The following is a 24,136-nucleotide window of genomic DNA, read 5'->3' on the forward strand; positions in this document are numbered from 1 at the left end:
ATGATGTTTGCAGCAGATATTACATCTCATCTGTTTGTAAGTTCAACAGATATGTCCAAAAGGTTTAGCTTTTAATTGTAAAGCTAACATTAGGAATGAAAATTAGTAAGGAGAAAAAAAAAGTCTTCTCCAGAAGGCGATAATTTTATAGTTCCGAAAGGGGTTCTACATTTATTTTTTATTTGTTATACATCCAGTTTTACCAATGGACAGATTGCAGAAGCCATATAATCCACATTGGTATACACAAACATACTAAAAACAATAAAAAACAAGCCAAAAACAAAATTGGCTTGGATTTCCAAATACATAAACACGTTGAACACTCCCTTTCTATCTCATTCAACTATGTTACCAGTTTAATCTAAGAACTGGACACTAAATAAGCCTTTTTATTGCTTTATGGCTTCATAGTTGGCAGATTGTTTATTTTGCCAGTTTGTCCTTAAGGCTCAAATGCAAGGCCTTAGAATCACAAACTATCTCTCCAGGTCTCTCTCTCTCTCTCCTTGCACCAGCCTTTCTTAATGTTAACCTCAGTTTAGTCATGCTCCCAAATTCTATAGCCTTACAAAAACTGTTCTCAGACCTTAAGCAGTTTAAAATGAAGTTTTAATTTATAATAGACAATATCAATGATATTATTAAAAGTGGATAATCATCAGTGAATGAAATACATCACTAACACGACAAGAACAGATGTTAGGATAAAATGTTTATAATTAAATAAAACATACCTTTGTCTTGCTGAATCCAATCCCCAGCAACTAGATTAGTCAAGCTGTCTTGAGGATTATTTAGGGATATATGAGTATCCACTGGAAACTCTGCATTTTCAAACTTCCACATTGGAATCCATTCATCATCTGCAAGATCTGACAGTCTTGGGAAAGTGTAAAATATAGTCTCAAGAAAAGAAAACAAACAAACAAAAACAATTAAAACACTATATAAAGCAACAAATTATTCAATAGACTTTGGGGGTGGGGGGATGGAATCTATCAAATACATTTACAGTATGTGGTCTATTCTGTACAGTACATACAAAGGTTATGATTTACATACGCAGACAGACACACATTATATTATATATATTATATATATATATATATATATATATATATATATATATATATATATATATATTGTCTTATAAAATACCCTACCGTGGCTGTCCATTTGTTTGTCCGGGATTTTAAATCACCTGTAGCTCACAAACCGTTTGACCTATTGACCTAAAATGTGGTACACATATACTATGTGACATCTACTATCTGCTTTCGGGATGATAATTGACCTCCAAGGTTATTCCTCTTTTTATTTTTATTTTATATTACTAGGGGGCTCCGCTCTTTGCTTGCCCAGCCCTGGGTTTGGTTTACCGGATATACAATTTAAAGAGATTGTTATTTTCATGGGAATTGTTACATATGCATTATTTTCACTTTTACTTTAAAACTTTTGTAAAAACAATACTTGTCCTTTATTTCAGGCCCCGGGGAGGTTAAATCTCTTTCTCGCAGGACGTATATTGCTGCTCGCATTGTAAAGGGGATGGCTGAACGCATGCTAAGGAGATGCTGTCAGATCAGCTGCTGTCTTTCTGTTGCTGCTGCTGCGCATCAATCATTTAAAAGCCTGTACAGCAGCTGTCCTTTTGCCACTTCGTGTCTCTGCTGCTCAAATTGTGTGTGAGTGTGTGTATGGGGGTTCTGAACTCACGCAAAGGAGAAGTGGTCGGATCATCTGCTAGCTTGCTGCTGCTGGCAAGCTGCGTGTTCTGCTAGTCACTGGTCATTGTTTTAAGAGCTGGGAGTACAAAAGCATTCCAACAACTGCTAGGTTAGACGCCCGTGAGCCTGTTTTAAATGCTGTCTCACTGCCTTGTCTCGCATGACATTAAAGTGTCTCTAGCGGGACGTCAAATTGTCTTCTGAGAAGATCATATCTCGTGTCCCTACTCTCCCTCCCAAGATTTTTTTTTATAATAGAGAGATAGTAGAATCAACTCTCAGCAGCAAGGTCCATTAGACTGTAGCCAACCTCCCTGAATGTGGCCGTAAGTGGAAAATTGGCCCCAGAACAAATCTGAACTCAAAAGGGTCAATCAGTGTCTGATTGCACCATCCATTGCTTTTTAAATGACAGTGGGCTCAATGGAAGGTGACCTAGGAGGACTCCACTTTTGGACTCCAGGTTTTTGGCAAGTTACATTAGCTCTGTGTCCACAGATTAAAAAAATTAAGCTTTGAAAGAAAATACCTACTGTGAAACATGGAACAGGCTTGGTTATGTTTTGTGGAAGCTTTATTGTGTCTGGCACAGGATGCCTTGATGCTGTACAGGGAACAATGAAATCTCAAGACTATCAAGACATTCTGGAGTGTAACGTACTGTCCAGTGTCAGAAAGCTCTGTTTCAGTTGAGGCAAAACACACAGCTGAAAGCATCCAAGAATGGCTAAGAACTAAACATTGGACTAATCTGAAGTGGTCATCTATGAGCCCCGATTTGAATTCTATCGAACATCTACAGAAAGAACTGAAAATGCAGTCTGGAGAACCTGACACATTTGGAGTACTTTGCTCTGGATGAGTGGGCTAAACTACCAGTGGACAAAAGGAAGAAGTCTCATGAAGGGCTCCAGGAATCACTTGCTGAACTGATTGCCTCTAAAGGTTGTCCAACAAAATATTAAGTTAAGGTTCCCATAATTTTTTTCCATGCCATTTTTATTTGTGTTATTACTTGAAATATTCTGTTGAATTAAAACTCTAAAGCCAAGTCTGATTTTTGTTAAATACAGAGTAAACAATGATGGGCGCCAAGTACTTTTGTCAGTTTCAAGTTATTTTAGGTTATTTGTGGATTATTCTTTTTTCGTGTGGGGGTACCAACAAAGTTGTCCACATCTGTATTTTAGGAAAAAGAAAAGGTTACTCTCACAAGTAACAAAAAGAAAATTGAGTTAGTGGCACAAAATTTGGCTATGTAACCTTCATCTGGTGTGTAATTGAAGAAAGGGAAAAACAGGATAAAAAATATAGCAAAAAAATGTTAAAAAAAGAAAACTTAGTGTTTTAGGGATGGAAGGATCTGTAGAAAAAGTAACTGTGAGTTAGCTGGCTTGTAAAAACAGAGGTTTTAATTTAGGAAAAGCTGATAGAGAGACTGACGTGAAGAAAAGGTGTAGTAGACATTTTGACTATGAACCCAAGATGGAGGGAAACTCATAAAATGGTTAATACATTCCAGAAGCTGGTTTCTGAATCAGGATGCAGCACCATCCTAATCTTCAATATATCATTTGTACTGTTCAGGTGCAAAGCCTAGGTAAGAAGAAAAGAAATGCTCCTTGGCCTAGCTGACAAAGATACTATCATAGTTTGGTTGGTCTCAACTCTGCTGATCTGGTCAAAACTACTATCAAAAGAGAAAACAACGAGGTTAACAACCAGTTCAGCAAGTCTGTTTAGGGTGAGCATAGAGCAGTCCTAAGCTGGAAATTATGTAAAGGCATGCAGGAACAACAGCCACATACTGTAGGATTGTCCAGTTTGAGAATTGTAGGAAGAAGATAGGGCTGAAGAAAGTATAAACTGTATATATATATATATATATATATATATATATATATATATATATATATATATATATATATATATATATATATATATATAACAAGTCAGTTTTTTATGCTAATGACAATATAAACAGTACATGTAACCTACAGCAGGAAGAAAACTTTATAATGTCAGTGTGAATGCATATATATTTTCATACATCAGTCCATTTTCAAATGCATTTATCCTGTTCAGGGTCATAAGGAGACTGGTCAGGATGTCAGCCCATCACATAACAAATTGGAGTTGTCAGTCAAGCTAAAGTGAATGTCTTTGGTATTTGAACTAATAACTGGAAGAAAAAAATCACACATACTCAACAGTGTATATATTTTATATAGTATTTATGTATATTTTGTTAATAATGTCAAAGGAAAGCTGCAAGAACTTTAAAACCTTTGGAAGTGTGACATGCAAAATTTACCTCTACGCTGTAATCTTTAATTGGATGAAATATACCAAAAAAGAAATGTTCTTGAATTTTTTGCCAGTTCTTCATAGCATTCCTAAAATGATTATAACAAATGGATTAATATAACCATGAAAAATTGTAAACAAAAAATTAAAAGATTTAGAATTATTTAGAGATAGTATGCTTCTTTAAAGAAGCGGTCTTACTTAAAAATGATTTATACTTAACCCTGAGCCTTGCATGTATTCAACTTGTTGCAGACAGGACTCGATGACCGGAGCCAGGAAAGAAAACCCCTCCTCTTCTGAGCAGCTGACTTTACATACATTCCAAACCCTTTTCAAGGCCAAAAGGGCATAGAGTCGAACAGCAAAATTATGATTGAAACACCACAATAAAATCACATCAAGAGCCTTTTTCAAATGTTTACTCTGCAAAACATAAGTCAAACTGATTTACTGATGCAAATGTGTCAAATATAAATGATGCACAATCGTTACAATGTTTAAAAAAAAAAAAAATGTTTAATAAATAAAATTCTTACATTATCAGTTTTCTATCGGTCCATCCAAAAAAAAACAATAAAAAGTAATGTGAAAAAGGATGAAAATGAGAGTCGAAAAACATTTTGATTGTTATATATCCAACTTAATAAAATGACAAGTGTCTATGTGTTCGTCCGGTTGCTGCATCACTATCTTTCCAAAAGACGACACATCACAAACATGGTCAGTATTAAAATGCACTGCGTTTGTCATTCCAACATATGATGCATCAATAACATTAGCACCGCTTTGATGAATCTCATACCAAAAGGTAAACGACAGAGAAATGCACTGCATTTGTCATTCCAACTGATGCCATATCACAAGCATTTGTAGTGATGCATTTTCTTACTATTAAATGTTTTGGAGAGCCATCTGTTGGAATGACAAATGCAATACACATTACATATACTATAAAATACATTCCAATAGATGGTGCACAGCAAATGTTAGCATTAAGGCCTAATTCTATGTTGTTTACTTTATCCAGCTATAAAGGATGACAGAGCTCAGTACACAGGGTTTGAATTCTACCTTGTCACTTTGTGAGTTTGACATAGTTTTCCCACGTTTCCATGCATTTTTCTCTGAATATTTTGGATTCCCCTTTATCTCACTGACGTGCTGGTCAGACTGACTGACCAAGTGTGTGCTCTGTCTTGTATCTCATGATGCTGGGATATGCTCTGGCCTTTCAACTCCCTCAACTGGATAAGCAGGTTAAGACAGAATACTCTAAAACTCTGATAGCAACAATTAAAACCACATTAAAAAAGAAAAGCTGGAAAGGAATGCTGGTGGTCAAAAGACAGAAAAGTAGTTATTGTGATGTAAGAACAACAGAAAAAATGTTCAAAAGAATAGGAAGTTTTCTGTATTTTCAGCTCTGAAGGGGTTTGTAAAATATCATCATTTAAATTTTACATTAAATAATACGTGGAGTTTGCATTTTCTCCCCGTGTCTGTGTGGGTTTCCTCCCACAGTCCAAAGACATGCAGGTTAGGTGCACTGGCGATTCTAAATTGTCCCTAGTGTGTGCTTGGTGTGTGGGTGTGTGTGTGTGTGCGCACCCTGCGGTGGGCTAGAGCCCTGCCCGGGGTTTATTTCCTGCCTTGCGCCCTGTGTTGGCTGGGATTGGCTCCAACAGAACCCCGTGACCCTGTAGTTAGGATATAGCGGGTTGGATAATGGATGGGTGGATTAAATAATGGATGATTTCAAGGTTGAAATTTAACAGGTCAGTGGCAAACAAATTGCCTAAACCAAACAATATTTACTTACAAATGCTCAAAGAAGCTAGGTGGTATATCAGATATCTTCAAAAATCAAAATCAACAAAATTTCGTCGTCTGCATGGAAAAAATTAAACAAGACTTGCATAGATGGTCAACCCTTCATCTCACACTAGCTGGAAGAATTAACACTGTTAAGATGAATATTCTTCCTAAGCTCCTTTTTTTATTTCAAAACATACCAATATACATTAATAAATCGTTCTTTAAGCAATTAGATTCAACAATAACCTCATTTATTTGGAATTCTAAACATCCACGCATCAAAAGAGCGACCCTACAAAGACAAAAGGCAGAAGGCGGCATGGCTCTACCTAACTTCCAGTTTTATTACTGGGCGGCAAATATACAGTCGATAAGAACCTGGACACAAATAGAAGAACATATACAGGCATGGACCGCAATAGAAGTAAAATCCTGCAGTACTTCTTTGTATTCCTTGCTTTGTGCTCCAATAAACACACGTTATCGGCAATACACTAATAACCCAATTGTGCTCCACTCACTTAGAATCTGGAACCAATGTAGAAAGCATTTTAAGACGGAGAAGCTTCTTTCTGTGGCACCCCTGCAAAAGAACCACCTCTTTCAACCCTCACAAACATATGCAGTTTTAATATCTGGAAAAATTTGTAATTAACTTGCTTAGAGATCTTTATATAGACAACGTCTTTGCATCCTATGAACAATTACATTCCAAATTTAACATTCCAGCTACAAATTTCTTTCACTATCTTCAAATCAGGAACTTTGTTAAACAGAACCTTCCAGATTTTCCTCATCTTGCACCCTCATCCACGCTGGAAAAATTATTGCTCAATTTCAAGGAGTTAGACTCCATCTCTACAATATATAAAATCCTTTTACAATCCCTTCCTTTCAAAGATCCAAGAGGACACTGGGAAAATGACCTCTCAATTAATATATCAGAAAAGGAGTGGAAAGTAGCAATGCAGAGAATTCACTCAAGCTCCATATGCGCAAAGCATACAATTATACAACTCAAAATTATATATTGAGCACATCTGTCTCGACTAAAACTCTCCAAAATGTTTCCAGGGCATGATCCAACCTGCGAACGTTGCAACCAAGCCCCAGCCTCACTAGGTCACATGTTCTGGGCCTGCTCCAAATTAACATTATTCTGGACAAAAATTTTTAATTACCTCTCAGACAGTCTTGGACTCACAATCCCTCCTAACCCATTAACAGCTGTGTTTGGGGTTCTTCCAGAGGGTCTTAAAGTGGAGAAAGACAAACAAACTGTGATTGCATTCACTACACTGTTGGCACGCAGACTTATTCTGATAAACTGGAAGAACCCAAACTCTCCTCTTTTAAGTCAGTGGGAAACTGATGTGTTATATTATTTAAAATTGGAAAAAATCAAATACTCAGTTAGAGGATCTGTGCAGACTTTTTTCAAAACATGGCAGGATCTAATCAGTAATATTTTGAAATGATTTTATAAAGCACAGAGAATTTGTTGATTTAGGTATTTTTACAAGCCTTAAATTTTACACCGTTTGGCTTGCTCTCTCTCTCAAGGGTGGGGATCGATCTGTTCTTATAATTCTTTTTTTTTTGTAAAAACTTGATTGCTATGTATTGATTGTAATAAAATTAATAAATAAAAAAAAAAAAAAATCAAAATCATTGCATACTGCCAAAACTCGCAAAGACTGGTAGATAGAAAAAACTACAGTACTGTCATTTGGATTGACTTTGTTAACAAGAGGCCAGCTGGATTTACATGTGCTATACCAAAATTAATGTTACCAATTATAACAAAAAAGAAGGAAAAGCATTGACAACAACAACAATGTATTTCTTGCAAAGCACACAATTATATAAGGAATGCTTCAATGGGCTTTAATAGGCCCTGTTTTTTGACAGCCCCCCAACCTTAACTCCCTAAGAAAGGAAAACCTTTGTAAGAAAAAAAGGGAATAAATCTTAGGCAAAGCAATTCACAGAGAGACCCCCTTCCAGCTAGGTAAGGCATGCAATGAGTGTCAAAAAATTGGGTAAATATAACACACAAAACAGACCACAAGTAATCCTCTTCACAGACCTAGATGGCCAATCTACAGTATCTTTGCCACCTTAGAAATAAAATACAACAGTACAAACTTGAAGACAAAATGCAAGAATAATTGATATCACACATTAAATACATAACTATCACATATGAGGATACAAATTTGATCAAATATGTCAACACAAAGTAGAAACTAATTAACTTAAATGTAACTGTCCATCAGTTAATTGCAGAATCAGGGTGAGATTGTCAAAAAGTAGTCAGATAAGCCAGACACAGTCAGAGTCCTGGAGACCTCATCCAACATCCTGTCTCCCCTCTACTAACACGTCTACAGCTGAGTCAGTGCTGGGCCAGCCAGTCCGATGAAAGGACCCTTCTACCTGATGATGCCAGTGCTCCATTATCTGAGAAGATTTTTCCATAGCAGGGAAAAAACTTAGAAGTAGAGCAGTGGCACCAAGTGCCACATGAGAATACCAGTCCTGTACATGTGTGTTAGCAGACAGTCAATATAGGTGAATTTGTATTTTTAAGAGGAAACAACAAAAGCATTTGATTATTTTGTTGCATCCAACACAGTGCATGTTATTTTCCCAAAAGCAATTGATGAGGTTCCCCATCAAAGAACATTTATCAATTATAGTCTCAGGGAACAGACTGCAGAAATGACTTAAACAACAAATACAGCATTTTTTTTTTTATTTAGGAATGGGTGGAGTTGCTTGGGGTCTGAGCTGGACCTCTTGCTTTTTTTGAGCTTCTATACAACATATGGACAAAAGGTACTGTAATTAACTAAACTAGATCAATTTTCTAATGACATTCAATTTTAATGACTTGCAAATTCTGAACATCCTAAAAAAAAAAAAACCTGGTCAAAATTCAGATATTCACAGAGATGTGTGGCAGAGATGTGGCAAATGGAGTTTGATATATATATATTATTTATTTAATTATCTGATAAGCAATATATACGTATATGGAAGTGTGTGTGTCTGTCCGGCCCAGAAGTGAGAGGTGGAGTCAGGGTAAAGGCTCCACCTTAGAGGAAACAGAAATCTCGCTTAGCTACTAACACAAGTGAGGCCAACACGTCAGCAAAACAAAACCTTAGAAGAAAGACAAAGTCGCTGAGCCATTAACATCGGCAAAACGCTATCCCTTTTACTTTTCCTCTCACCGCTAAGTGCCTTTAACCATACCATGTACAAAAGAAATTAAAAGGGCTAACAGGATGTTGAGTTCTATAACATGCCATTTAGAGTCACAACAGGTCATTTGAAACCTGTACAGCCCATGTCTGAGGGCACACCTGGAATTCCAGTTTTTAGATTACAAGCAGGACAGAACAACATGGAGAAAAGGGCAGACAAGAGCTAAGAGACTTATTTTCATGACTGCATAATATGAACTGTAAGTAAAAACGGATTCCAATCATTCATAGGCGACATGACAAAAAAGTGTTAAGAATTATAAATAAGCAAGGTAGAATCTATTACATTAAAATACTTTCTTCATCAAGAACATGAGCAAACAGATGATATTCTATTACAGGTAGAGTCAGAATATGATTCTTCGTAGAACTTCAGGCATATAAAACCCAAACAGTGTAACTGAAAGCTTTACCCTGAAACCATATAACCTTGTCTTGACAATATTTTAGAAACACTAGGTGTTGTGGTGTGAAATTTTGCACATAAGTTGATAAATATTTTGTATGTCTTTATCTATATGGTTAAGTACTCCCACCCTCTCTTTGTAATTTTATGACAGGGTTGGGGGAAGTGCCTCAAACCAGTTTGGCAAATGAAGGAATCTCTCAGTCAACCCCACAGGAAAGCCAGACTGCCTAGCTGGCAAACATCAGCTCCACAAATGGTTTTGGGGGAAGGTGTGAAAATGATTGTGTGCTCCATTAATCTAAAGTTGCCTGAAACCATTAAGTACCGTGATGCCCTATTGGCTGTAGGGTTTGGACAGAGAATCTACAAATTAACTTGCTCTACCTCTCCCTCTCTTAACAACTGATGAAGGAGCATCTCACACACCATGAACTGAAAAGGACAACACAATAAAGAGTACATCTCAGCAGCCATATTGAGACAGGCATGCGGCCTGTTCTGAAGAAAGCTAACCAAAAATGATGCCTTAACTAGAGGCATTTAAAGTAACTACAAGTCTGTGTGCCGCCTGAAACTACATATCAGCATTTATCAGGTTGTATGGTTGCCAATATTCTAATGTACTTTGCATATTGTTATTATTTATGAATATTATCAATAATACATTATTTAAACTATAACTTAACTCCTACTTTTCTTTTACAACATCTAATTGCCTGAGGTTATGAATGTAGAAGGGAAGGTGGGAAGAAGTAATATGGTACAATACCTTATAAACAGTGGTTAAGTCTGTGAGATTTGAGGCATTCTGACAAAGACTACACATTAATAATACAAAAGGGGAAAGTAGAGTAACATATTACTCTACCAAGACAAAAAACTAGGTCAATAGAAAAGATGCCAGGTTAAAAAGCCTATGCTTGTCAAAACTCTTTTTAGAAACTTGCTTTCTTAGAGGCAAATGCCCATTTAAAAACTCTATCCTCTTTTTCTTTCTAGAAAAAAGGCACAACGTTTTCCATTAAGTTACACAGAATCTTAAAACAACAATTAGTAATCTGTCTGTCTCTGTAATCTTTGTTAACATCAGTGTTCATGACTCAGCTATTAAAAATCCACAAACTTAGATCAACAACAGAATGGCAGGTTGGACATGTTGTTCACTTTGCTTATCAAAATGCTCCTGAATAATACTTAATACTATGGCGGACAGCCAGGGCCCTTACCTGGCGGGGACACCTGTTTACTGGAAAGACTTGGGGAGAGGGCATGCACAGGACATTATCTCCCATGGATTGCTAGATGGTTGCACCCCTGGGTTGCAGCGGTGCCTTGGGTGTCTTGGAAGAGTTTCCCACAGCTGAATAAACCCTGTATTGTGCTTGTGGAATCTGTCTGTGCCGGGATTGGGGAGCTGGTGTGCCCTCTCCAGGCCACAACACTAATGGAATAATGTCCCATAGACTTATTACTCAAAAGTGAAGTTTTCTAGCAATTATGTGCCTTTTTTATGGTAAAATCTAATGATACAATGTGCAAACAATCTGGTGGAAGTGTCTTTGCTAGAATGTGATTGCATGCATCAAACACTCAGGCAACTTGCTTTTAGTTACAGAAATATGAATTGTGTTCCTTATCCATAGATCCATTAATTAGCTCAAGTTGAAACACATCTGGGTTGTGCAGCAAGCCAATGACCAAAAATACTCTTCATCAGAAAGGGTGTAAGAAATCAGATTTAAACCTTTGTAACAGATTGGCAGAATTTCACATCCACATCACAGTAAGATGCTGTGCCAGGGACTGAAATAAGCGATTCATGTTTGAAATCACAAAGTCAAAACCTATTCAGGTAAGGAGTCTGACATATTACTCCCCAGAGTGTGGACAGACTGGTGTTAAATGTCTGGGTGAAGGTATTGTTGAAAATCACATAACCAGATATGGAGTCCAAAGAGAAATTTGACTTTTGATTTGATCTACTTTATTATACTCCAGCTGGAAATGGTCTATCTTTCATGATCTTGAGGGACTGGAGTGCAGGGTCAGCTGTTGTACAATTTACTTGGAGCAATTTTCAGGGTAAGGGCCTTGATTAAGGGCCCAACAGAGTAGGATCTCTTCTGGCAGTAATGGGATTTGACCCACCAACATATCCAGATACCAGCACAGACCCTTAGCCACAGATCCACCATTCCTTTATGTATTCACATAAAGAACTGTATGAGTTTTTTTTAAAAAAAATGTATTTGTGATGTTTATGTATAAATTGCTTTAACAAATAAAATGGGGATCAAATTTTTGTTTTATTTGCTTACTCAGGGATACTGTTATATGTTGTTAAAGACCTTATAATGTTTACTTTGTAAAGTATACAATAATGTAGAAAACCGGAATGGATGGACTATTGTGTATTCAAAAATGTTTCTTATAGTGAATACAACCATCCATTCAAACACCTATTCTACACCACCTATTCAGTTCAAAGTCACATGAAGACTAATAAACTAAAAATTATTTGATAAGCAATATATATATATATATATATATATATATATATATATATATATATATATATATATATATATATATATAATAGATGTACAACATACCTTGTCAGAGGAATTCAGCAAAACGACATCACAATGTGATAAAACAGAAAGAAATGTACATATACTAGTTTTTGACTTTACTTGGTCCTGTATTGGAAGAAAAAAATAAAAACATTAAAAACTTCCAAAACTGAAAATAAATTTTAAAACAAAGTTCTTTAATTACTTTTTAAATTTGAGAAAACTTTTAAGTAAAACTACTCATTATTACCCTTCATTTCTCACATTATATACACATAAGGCATTAGGCATGTGACCAGGGAGAGAGAGGAGTGTTAGACTTAGGTCAGGTGATGGTTGACCCAGGATAAAAGCCAAGTCTTTTCGCCAGAGAAGGAGTTCAGTTTAGATCAGGAGAAGGTCAGTACGCAAAGAATTAATTCAGCTGCAGAGTGAGTTACAGGCAGGGGAATAGACCGTTATTCCGATATGCCTGGGCAAGCCAGCTTTCCCTCTGTGTATGTTTGGTTTTTTTTGCATAGGGAGAGTGAAAGCACAATAAACATTCTTTTTACTTCAGGGCTGATTCTTTGGAGCTCTTTAAAAAGGGATTGATTTATTTCTTTTTGTTTTTATGTATGGAAGACTTTTTTTATTTTAAAAGCGTGTGCCATGTGATGAACAACATTTTTTTTAAACAATGCTTTTTTTGTTTGATTTTCATCTTAATTATTGCAGTGTCTGTGTGCATTTTTTATTTTGTCTCTAAATAACATTTTTATTTTTGCAATAAATACACCTTTTTACTTGCAGTAAATAAACCTGTTTATTTGTTATATCAACTGTTGTCCCACTGGCCCTCTGTCCCGATACTTTATGTCCCCAACTTAGGGGCACAGGAGTATGACGCTCTCAATTTGTATACACAACTAAAATCATAGTGAGAAAATACAAAATTTTCACTAAACAAAATTACAACTCTTCATACAAAAACATAATATAAGTTCACCCTTTTCACATACAGTATGGGCTCTTTCATACAACTTAGGGCCAGTGTTTAAACTCTAGATCAGTTGTTTTATCTGTTCTTTGTAGGAAAAGATATATTTATAAGATACTCTAAACTAATCCAACATCAAAATACATCTTAAAGAATGTATTTTATAAACCGACAGCTCATTGCTTCCTTTGGCTGTATTGTCATTCATTCTATTATTTCAGTACTATAAATTCACTGTTATTTTCTGTTTTTAACATTTTCAAATGTGGGAAATGATATTTCAAAATATAACTTCCACAGTTGGTGTACTACCTGGAAATCCTGCAACAAAAGATGCCAGTCCATCCTGCTCCCTGAGAATACTGCTAATCACCGGGTACACAGAATAGATCGGTAAATACATTTTTAAAAATCAAAGCAATAATACTAAAATATTGTGGTGTATTAGCATAGTCCATATAAGTTTAATCATCACAAAATGGGTCAACATCCTCTTTAATAAGTTATAAAAAAAAAACAAAATAAACCCTACATTAAATTAAAAAGAAAATTAGCTTTTGTAAAGGAGGCTCATCTAAACTTTTACCTTTAAAAACACAAGCCTGCACTATTAGTTTAACTTAATTCCATGACCTCACTTTTGCATACTGTTGATTTTACTTACATAATTGAAACATTCCCAGAAACTATGAAGATGTTTAGGGTAGTAATGCAGAGTTAAAATGATAAACCACTCAATAAGGTACTTCACAGATGGTTGATTATTACGAAATCCAGCCTTGTAAACTTTGTCCAGGATTTGAATCAAAAATACCTAGCACAAAATAATGAATACAATGTTACATTTTTAGTGGAAGGGCATAAGTTTGATCAACAAGGTTGTAGAACACTGGGCAACACACTTTTTAAATTTGTTTTACATCTTGAAAATGTTTTGAGGATTATTATAGACAGCTTCAAGCTGAACATAACTAGAATTTCAGATTGATTGTATCACATAGGAATTTGAAGAAACATAAAGTTAACTTTTGATGAATTTAGAGTGTTAAATCACTTAATGATGCTGACACACTGCATTTGTCCAACTGGGCTAAAAATGTTTTGCTGTTCACTTTCATTTGTACTGAGCTTCTGATGTTTCTCGCTTCAGACTCCCCCAATATCTGGCCAGTATTGATGGATTCCACTTGCTCTGATACCACTTTCCATCATTGCAATGTCCTGATGAAACCTTTCATAATGTTCGTCACTGACTGCATCAAGAGTAGCAGGAAATAAGTCCAAGTGTGAAAGGAGAAAATACATCTTTAACAACATGTTGCACTTCATGGTTTAAAATGTGTGAAGCATGTTGTCAACCAGCTAAATGTAGTCTGGTGCTCTGAAGTTGCCAAGAAAACTCTCAACAACACCCTTGAACACCTTCCATGTGATTTCCTCTGGTCATACTAGGAGATTTTCAATCCACTTGTCATTAATGATGTGTCAGATTTGGGAATGTCTTCAAAACAAAAATGCCTTCCTTAATCTTGACATCATTTGATAATGTCTTAAATATCAAAATCCTTATCATACTGTGTTTCTTGCTTTCAGGAAATTTTTCATCAGTCCAAGTTTTATGTGAAGATGAGGAAAAAATATCTTTGTTGGGTCAATAACTAATTTATGTGCCACACTTGTCTGTTATCAAACCAAAATCTTACAGAGATCTTTTTAGTGTACCAAGACTAGCACACTTTAGCACAGTACTTCTTCCTTCTCTTTCTCAAATTCTTTTCTTTGCTTGCTTTACAACAAAAATAACAATCACTACAACTTAAACTGAGCAAGACATAATGACGTAATTAAAATTCTTTCCAATTACAGACACTTTCTTTATCAATCTGCATAACATTAAATTTTGAAATAATCACAGTACATTTCTAGTTTACCAGAATACTCTCCTAAAAACTAACATGCACACATTCTCATCCATTAAACTCCAAGATGTTTTACTAATAACTCCAAGTTGGTACTTTGTTCTACCACTATTCACCCTAAACACTTCTGGCAATGAATTCAAATTTAAGGTATGTTCAGATTATGTGTGAGCAACAAATGATTCATTATTAATTGACAATACTGTATGCGGGTATGCTGTTCCTTTTTAAATTATATATGGGCTTTGTGTGAAAGATGATGAAATATGACCTCATCAAAATCCATATTTCCATTTGCTTTTAAAGCTGTTGTAATTTTATTTTTAACTTTTCAAATTACAGTATTACTGTGACACAAAGTGCCATCTGATCGAACTTCATTTTCTTATTTTTTTATTGTTTATTTCAGCTTCAATCCAGAAATTGAGCTGTGTTTTTTTTACATAAATATCAGCCTGTTACATTTTAAGTAATCGCTTAAAACATAACAGGCTGCAATGCCTCATATAGAATTTTTCCTTGTAAAACCAGACACCAATAAACATTCTAGTTCCTGTGGTATTTCAATCAGTATCTACAATATATATCTATCAGTGTAAACCTACACTGTAGCATACACTTCCTATGGTGTAGAGTGTAGATAGAGTGCCCTGTTAAAAGTCTGGAGGTGCGAGAGAGAGAGAGAAAAGGACTACAAGAAAAGTATGTGAGGATTGTCCAGGATATGTATGAGAGAGTGAGGATTTGGGTTAAAAGCAGTGTTGGGGTAACAGACAAGATCCCAGTAGGAGTAGGTCTACACCAGGGATCTTCATTAAGTCCTTACCTCTTTTATCTGGTTATGGATGTATTGACTCGTGGGATAAAAGACCAGTCCCCCTGGAACAGGCTTTTTGCAGAGGACATTGTGCTGTGAAGCACCCGAAAAAAAGAAGTGGATAGGAAGGCGGAAGAAGGAAGGGCTTTGGAAGATAAGAATTGAAGATAAATAGGAAGAAGACAGATCATCTGAAGTTTAATGATGATTAAATATCGAGGATCAATGGTGGCCCAAGATGGATAAATGGATGAATTTATTCATGGAACAACTGGAAGAAGGTATCAGGAGTATTGTGTGAGTGAAGAACTAAGGTGAAGATTAAAAGAAAGATCTTTAAAACAATCATAAGACCAGCAATTGTGTATGGAGCTGAGAAATGGGCAGTAAAGGGAGTGCAGGAGAAGATGTTAAGACGTGGCAGAAATAAGAATGTTGAGATGGATATGCGGAGTTACAAAAAAGGACAACATAAATGAGATTATCAGAGGGACAAGAAAAGTGGGAGAGATATCTAAGAAAGTGCAGGAAGGTAGATTGAAGTGGTATAGACAAGTAATGATGGGACAATGACTATATGGGCAAAACAGTGATGGAAATGGAAGTACAGGGGAAGTGAAAGTGAGGGAGGCCAAACCGGAGGAGGATGAATAAAGCAAAAGAAGGAGGAGGAACAAGTATTTGACTAAAGAGGAGGTGCAGGATTGAATTGTATGGAGAAGGTTGATCAAGCACATTGACTTCACATAGAAGTGGGAAAAGAAGAGGAAGAGCAAACCTACACCCTATGGCTGAAAAAATTTTGATACCTTACTACCATGCCTCTTTGAGGTTTTTTGAGGTTGTTGGACATCCAATGCCAAAATCATGACCATTGATATGGAGTTACCACTTAGTCTGTGGTTCTAACAGCTTCACAATCTTCCACAAGAATTTGCATGTCTGTGGGAATTTGTGTCCATTCAGTCAAACTAGCATTTGTGAGGTCAGGTACTAATGCTGGATGAGGAGACCTGGCTTACAATCAGCAGTCCATTTTATCCCTAAGGTGTTCTATACAGTTGAGATCAGGGCTTTGTGCAGGCCACTCGAGTTCCTCCACACAAAACTTGTCAAACCCATGTCATGAAGCTCCAGATGCATAGTTCTTATGCTGATGTTGCTTTAAGAGGCAGTTTGGAGCTCTGTTCTGAGAGATTCAACAGATGAGAGGTGAATTTTACAGCATTCATCAGCCTTGTTCAGTGAGTTTACATGGTCTACCAATTTGTGGCTAAGCTCCAACACACTTCTCCTTCACAATACTAACACTTACAGTTGACCAGTGCTGATCTAGCAGAGCAGACATTTTATGTACTAATTTGTGACAAAGGTGGCATACACTGACAGTGCCATGTTTAAAGTCACCAAGCTCTTCAGTACAGCCCACTCTACTGCCAAACATTTGTCAATGGAGACTGCATGGTTATGTGTTTGGCTTTATACATCCGTTATGACTGAAATACCTGAACTTAAGAATTTGGAGAGGATGTCCACATACTTTTGGTAATTTTGTGTATTTCTTAATTTTACTGTTTCCCCAAAATGTTCTGTTGCTATAGGTATTATTACTAAATTGTGCTTTGGGCCTTCAATGTTTTCTACGTCTGTGCTGTAATAAGACATAAAGTACCTACTTTTACATATATAGACATTATCAGTGCCATGCAGCCCACAAGTCACAGATAGTGAATTGTTCATGATAGCGGCAGAAGTTAAAAAACACAATACCCAGTTTAGTAAAATAGTCTGTTTAAAATGTGATGGGAATAAAGTCTACAAATAAGCCCTTACACTCAACAAAACTGTCACAGTCTTACTTTAAAATAACTTAATTTACTTTAGATATTGAGGTGTTTAAAGCTTCTTACTTCATCAAGTTTTGGAAGAACAAGAAGTAGTATTTGCCACAGCCTGTTTTTGATTCTGTGCTGCAGGGAATTCCCATAATATCGGTTTTTAGAATCTGAAACTATTTCATCCTGTAAGGAAATATAGAAGGCAAATAAAAGTTAGGTTTTTATTAGAATAACACATTTCTAAAAGAATGAATTCCAAAATAAATTGTATATGCACAAAAAAAAAACATTTAAAATACTACTACTGATTTTATTTGAAAATGATATACATTTAAAAATCTTAAAAGTCTGATTGAATAATGTCTACTAGAATAGCCAATAAATGGAATACATGCATACATTACTTACTTAATTCCAGTGAGACTTTCAAACTAACCTTGTTTAGCAAATGAAGAACAAGATTTTCAATAAACATTTTATGCAGTTCATCACGTTGGTTTAACTTACACAGGAAATTAACTGCGTAAACTCGTGGTAGCTGGTCATTTCTATTTTCTCTGCACAAAAGATTAATTATGAAAGTTTAAATATAAACAATAAACTTATGTTATATCAAGTAATTAAGAATTAGGATATTTACAGTTATAGCATTCTTGGTTGCTGATGTAGCTGACAATAAAATAATACAAACAAACAAACAAATAAACACACAGCTAAAAAGTATTTGGATGTTTGAATGGTCAGTGTTTCTGGCATAGTATTACAATGGGGCTCTTTTCCATTACTAAGTAAACTACACTGCAAAGTTCTTTAAGAAACAAAGCAAATAATAGCTTCAAAGAACTAATAACAAGATTAAACATAATATATATATTTATATAATTAAAAATTGGAACCATTTAAAAGATTTCAAAAAGCTCGTTTGGCCAAATACTGGCTTACAGTTAAAGCTAGATAATGATGCTGCATCATAAGTATTAATTAAATAAACAACAGGTTTTTCCTTTTTATTTTAGTGCTTCAGAATCTAGTACAGAATACAAAATAAAAATACTGGAAATTCATTTCATTTATTACAAGTTAAACAAATAGGCCTAAGACGTTCTGATGAAAATGTAAAGCAATGAGTGCTTTTAGCAGTAAAAAAAAAAAGTTAACACATATTGTAAGCCAAAAAAATGTCATATTTTTGTTTTAATATTTTTAATAGTCTGGAGTTTGTCTTCTTGTATACCTGAGACATGGAGTTGGCAGTCTTTGACCCGCAGCCTCCAACTGTGTTGGAAAGTTACAGCTAATACTGAAGACATTTACAGTATGTCAGCAAGGCTTTAACAGATACAGGATATATTATACAAGTTAGCATTGGAACTCTCAACAATAATGAAGCCCAATTATAACAAGACACCAAAGAGAAGAGCACTTAAAAATTAGCTTACTCCATAAATCCGAGTAAAAATATAGAAAAACTGAAAAGTTTTAGCAATTCAAATATTACTTTCATGTTACACACTTTAGGTGAATGGCCTCACTGTAGCTATGAAGCTACAGCAAGAACAGATCATAAGACAGAATAAAAAGATGGAGTTAAAATATGCAAGAGATACAAAAATATAATATCATTCTGCAAGTCTGGCATGACTGGATTGATGTGGTCTAAAATAATTTAACTCAGCTGGGCAAGGACAGTCAGTCCTTCAAGCCCATTTGTTTAATTTGGAATTTTCATAATTCCATTTTATTTTGGCACTTATTCGAATTGACTGTAGTATGTATTCCAATATCATATACAGTGGTACCTCGGTATATGTCTGCTTTGGAATAAGTCCAACTTGGTATACGTCCTGTTTAGAGGCGAAATATTTTGCTTGGTATACGACCTTTGTTTGGAATACGACTCGTGTGCTAGAACAACACGTGTGGTATACTGGGCACGCGCCTTCAAAAAAAAAGGGCCAAGTTTGAACCTGTACAGTAATCCCTTGCTATATCGCGCTTCGACTTTCGCAGCTTCACTCTATCGTGGATTTTATATGAAAGCATAACTCAATATATAACGCAGATTTTTTGCTGCTTCGCGGGTTCTGTGGACAATGTGTCTTTTACTTCCTGTACATGCTTCCTCAGTTGGTTTGCCCAGTTGATTTCATACAAGGGACGCTATTGGCGGATGACCGAGAAGCTAACCAATCAGAGCACGCAGTTAAGTTCCTGCGTGCTGAATGCAGTGTTAACCAGGAAGTCTCGTCTCGCTCATTCAGCATCAACGTGTTTCGCTGTGTAAAGAGTTGTGCTCTTTTGTGTTTATCTTTGTGCATAGTCAAGCCCTTCATTATGGCTCCAAAACGATCTGCTACTGCTTCAGGGGCCGTGCCCAAGTGCAAACGGAAGATGTTAATGATTGCCGAAAAGGTACACGTTTTGGATTTGTTGAAGGCTACGAGTCTTTTTATTTAAAAAGTAGGAAAGGAATATAAGATCTACGGCCGCAGTGTCCTTTTAACCAGGGTGCAAAACGAGTTGTAAGTGGATGTAATAAGGCAGTAGTCTGGATGGAATCTGCTTTAGGGATTTGGATTGAAGACTGTCAGAAGAAGAACAACGGCAGTGCTACACAATCGCCTGAAGTGGCTCCTTTGGAAGAGCTGTAACGCTCTCCTTTGTTGTGCAGTAAAATTAAACTCATTGTTATCGGACAAGTCATTTTCATTTATTTCATCTAATTGCTTTTATATTTATGTATTTTAGTATTAAGCAGTGTTTAAATTATTTTATACAACCCCATCAATGTATAATATGCCAATAACAATAGGATTTTTTTTCATGGGAACAAATTAATCATTTTCCCATTATTTCTTATGGGAAAAATTTGTTTGGTATAAGTCTAAGGATCTGGAACAGATTAAGGATGTATACCAAGGTACCACTGTACTTAAAAGATCTGTAGTTGTTACTAATGTTATCATCTTGTCCATTTTCTCATTTTGCTGGATGGTACCTTGCTCCACTGCCATCTGATTAAAGCACCGATGTTGACAGAAGGAATGTGGACATTACAGCTTTTGATGAGACCCACTGTACATACTCTTCTAGAATGATATGTGATATTAATAATAACTATTTTATCACATTTATGCTTGGTATAATATCCACGGGAGGCCAGGCAATCTTTTGGCCTTGAAAACCCTCCAGTTGTTTTTTACCCAGCATTTCACCAGCTGGATTTTTTTTTTTTATTTTCCACTCCACCCATTGGCCTTTGAAAACAGCATCAGAATTACTGCTATAACCATTCAAACTTCGAACATAAATTACTTTACTTCATTTTAACCAGGCTTAAGGACTCTTCTATTTTTGTTACTTATATGTATTTTATAAGGTTTCATTGTTTTTATTTTTTTCCTTGCGGTTGATTTTTGTTTCTTTAACTTCTTGTAAAGCACTTTGAGCTGCATGTTTTGTATGAAACTGTGCTACGTAAATAAATGTTGTTGATGTTATTTTATTCATTCTATTTCTAAACAAAAGTTACAGGACTACAGACAGTAGAAGAATGTTCTTCAAGAATCAAGTGGAAATTCTGGAGACAACACTGAAATGGTCCACCAGCCTGACACAAGAATTGCTTACTCATATAGTATAATAACGCAGAAACAGCTGATTTACCAGCCCACCAAGTAAACGCACTGAAATATGAAAGGAAAGTGCAGCATATGGAAAAAAAAAACCCAACTCAACTTAAATAAGCAAGCCTACTGTGCAGCTACAGAGACAAAGCCCAAACTTGAATTTGATCCCAGGACAGTGCAGCTCAGAGCAGAACTGCTAATTAGTGTAACGCTATGTCACCCATTATATAATCATGATTAATAAAAACAAGAGAAAGTGCAGTGGAAGAACATTTATTAATTTACAGTAATCCCTCCTCGATCGCGGGGGTTGCGGTCCAGACCCCCCCGCGATAGGTGAAAATCCGTGAAGTAGAAACCATAGGTTTGTAAGGTTATTTTTATATATTTTAATCCCTTATAAACTCTCCCACACTGTTTATAAATATTCCCCGCAGAGTTATACAGCATAATCCCTTTGTATTCTCTTAGATATTAGGTAAGATTCATTGAAATTATGTATATAAACACACTGTTTATATACAGTAAAACCTAAATATTATTTTAAAGATATTGAGTGTCTCCGATATCACATGTTACAGCCATTACGATAGACAGGCCACCAGCAATAAATACGTACAACGCAAGAAAAATAGTATACAGTAAATGTGTGTACAGTGACACTAAACGTACGTACATGTACTAAGTACTGCAAGTAGAAAATTAATTATGGTTACTCACCAACAATGACACGATGACTTGTCCGATAACAATGAGTTTAATTTTACTGCACAACAAAGGAGAGCGTCACAGCTCTTCCAAAGGAGCCACTTCAGGCGACTGTGTAGCACCGTCGTTGTTCTTCTTCAATCCAAATCCCTAAAGCAGATTCCATCCAGACTACTGCCTTATTACATCCACTTACAACTTGTTTTGCACCCTGGTTAAAAGGACACTGCGGCCGTTGATCTTATATTCCTTTCCTACTTTTTAAATAAAAAGAATCGTAGTCTTCAACAAATCCAAAACGTTTACCTTTTCGGCAATCGTTAACATCTTCCGCTTTGCTTGGGCACGGCCCCTGAAGCAGTAGCAGATCTTTTTGGAGCCATAATGAAGGGCTTGACTATGCACAAAGATAAAAACAAAAGAGCACAACTCTTAACACAGCGAAACACGTTGATGCTGAATGAGCGAGACGAGACTTCCTGGTTAACACTGCATTCAGCACGCAGGAACTTAACTGTGTGCTCTGATTGGTTAGCTTCTCAGTCATCTGCCAATAGCATCCCTTGTATGAAATCAACTGGGCAAACCAACTGAGGAAGCATGTACAGGAAGTAAAAAGACACATTGTCCGCAGAACCCGCGAAGCAGCGAAAAATCCGTGTTATATATTTAGTTATGCTTACATATAAAATCCGCGATAGAGTGAAGCCGTGAAAGTCGAAGTGCGATATAGCGAGGGATTACTGTACTTTAACTACTGACCATTGCTCCAGCTTTATGTATGACGCTTTGATGGCAAACTTTTGGAACTGAACGTGAATACCATGCAAATACAGGAGTAAAAGCAATTTTTTTAGCATACAACTAATGCATTATTAGGATTTTACTATGTCACATATTTTTAGACATCTTGATAGAGCCTGAGACAACAAAAAAAAAGTTAAGATGATTTAAACTAGTCAGTCAGTGTCCAACCCGCTTTATCCTAACACAGGGTCATGGGGTCTGCTGGAGCCAACACAGGGTGCAAGGCAGGAACAAATCCTGGGCAGGGCGCCAGCCCACCACAGGGCAAACACACACACACACACACACACACACACACCAAGCACCAACTAGGGACAACTTAGGATCGCCAATGCACCTAACCTGCATGTCTGTGGACTGTGGAAGGAAACTGGAGCACCTGGAGGAAACCCACGCAGACTTGGGGAGAACATGATTTAAACTATCCTTACAGAAAAATCAGTGATCCTGAAGTTGTAACAATTCAGATTAATACAGTATTGCATGATTATCTGCTGCAGTGGACCTAAATGTGACATTTTATAAACAATCCATTCACATTGGTTGCATACGGCAGAATTATACATGCAGGAAATAGTGCATTATGACCATACTGTTGCTCTGAAATAAGTTAGCAGCTAAGAAAAAACTGAATTGAAATAATAAAGTATTAAAATATGAAACAAACCAACTTTCACAATATGTAAAAATTAACATTTATAATTCTGATGGAAAAGAATTAACCTTGTAATAGCCATGTTTGCAGCACAATCTTCTCCAAGCTGTTCTACATAACTGTTTACATCTTGCATCAATCTGAACATAAAAAAACAAATTATTACATTATAAAATGTCAAACACACACTTTCAACATTTACTAAAAATCAACCCAACAAAAGAATCACTATACAAAAAAGACAAAGTGGACTGTACAATACATCATACCTCTGATCTCTCCTGAAAACAGGCCCAAAAATACAGGCTTCAACAAAGATTTGAATGTGGTTCAATGCACTTCCGAAGGGATTTTGTACACTTTCAGAAGTTGATGCCATCCATATTTGACTACAGTGTTTTATCAATACATTGAAGACTCCTGTTTTTGTTTGTGACATATCAGTTAACTGCAATGCAATCTGAAATAAACAAGTAAAAGACACATTTTCACAGCAAATGGAAGGTTTTGCTAAGACATCTGGTAACAACTTTGCTCAGTAATTGATTATGCTTAGTTCTGTCAATGGTGTACAAGACAAAAGGAAACAACCTTTAAAATCATGTTAGCCTGGTCAAGAAGTTTTCCACTTATTCTGCAGAAAATTAGGTTTAAAAAAAAAATCCCTCAAAG

At 36.0% G+C, this 24,136-nt stretch overlaps 1 protein-coding gene across 2 annotated transcripts in view; it reads right to left on the bottom strand.

Moving 5' to 3' along the window:
* tarbp1 (TAR (HIV-1) RNA binding protein 1) overlaps positions 1-24,136 on the bottom strand; it is a 105,073-nt gene that overhangs the window by 22,390 nt on the left and 58,547 nt on the right. For both annotated transcript variants that reach the window (XM_039738150.1, XM_039738149.1), the window contains 9 exons: positions 23,734-23,924; positions 23,533-23,604; positions 18,102-18,222; positions 17,738-17,848; positions 13,756-13,905; positions 12,152-12,238; positions 4,264-4,466; positions 4,048-4,129; positions 738-906 (listed from right to left, as the gene is read on the bottom strand). In XM_039738150.1, the coding sequence (XP_039594084.1) occupies positions 738-906; positions 4,048-4,129; positions 4,264-4,466; positions 12,152-12,238; positions 13,756-13,905; positions 17,738-17,848; positions 18,102-18,222; positions 23,533-23,604; positions 23,734-23,924 (1,186 nt within the window). The remainder of the gene's footprint in view (positions 1-737; positions 907-4,047; positions 4,130-4,263; positions 4,467-12,151; positions 12,239-13,755; positions 13,906-17,737; positions 17,849-18,101; positions 18,223-23,532; positions 23,605-23,733; positions 23,925-24,136) is intronic.

This window comes from Polypterus senegalus, chromosome 16, assembly GCF_016835505.1.
Source record: "Polypterus senegalus isolate Bchr_013 chromosome 16, ASM1683550v1, whole genome shotgun sequence".
NCBI classification, from domain to species: domain Eukaryota; kingdom Metazoa; phylum Chordata; class Cladistia; order Polypteriformes; family Polypteridae; genus Polypterus; species Polypterus senegalus.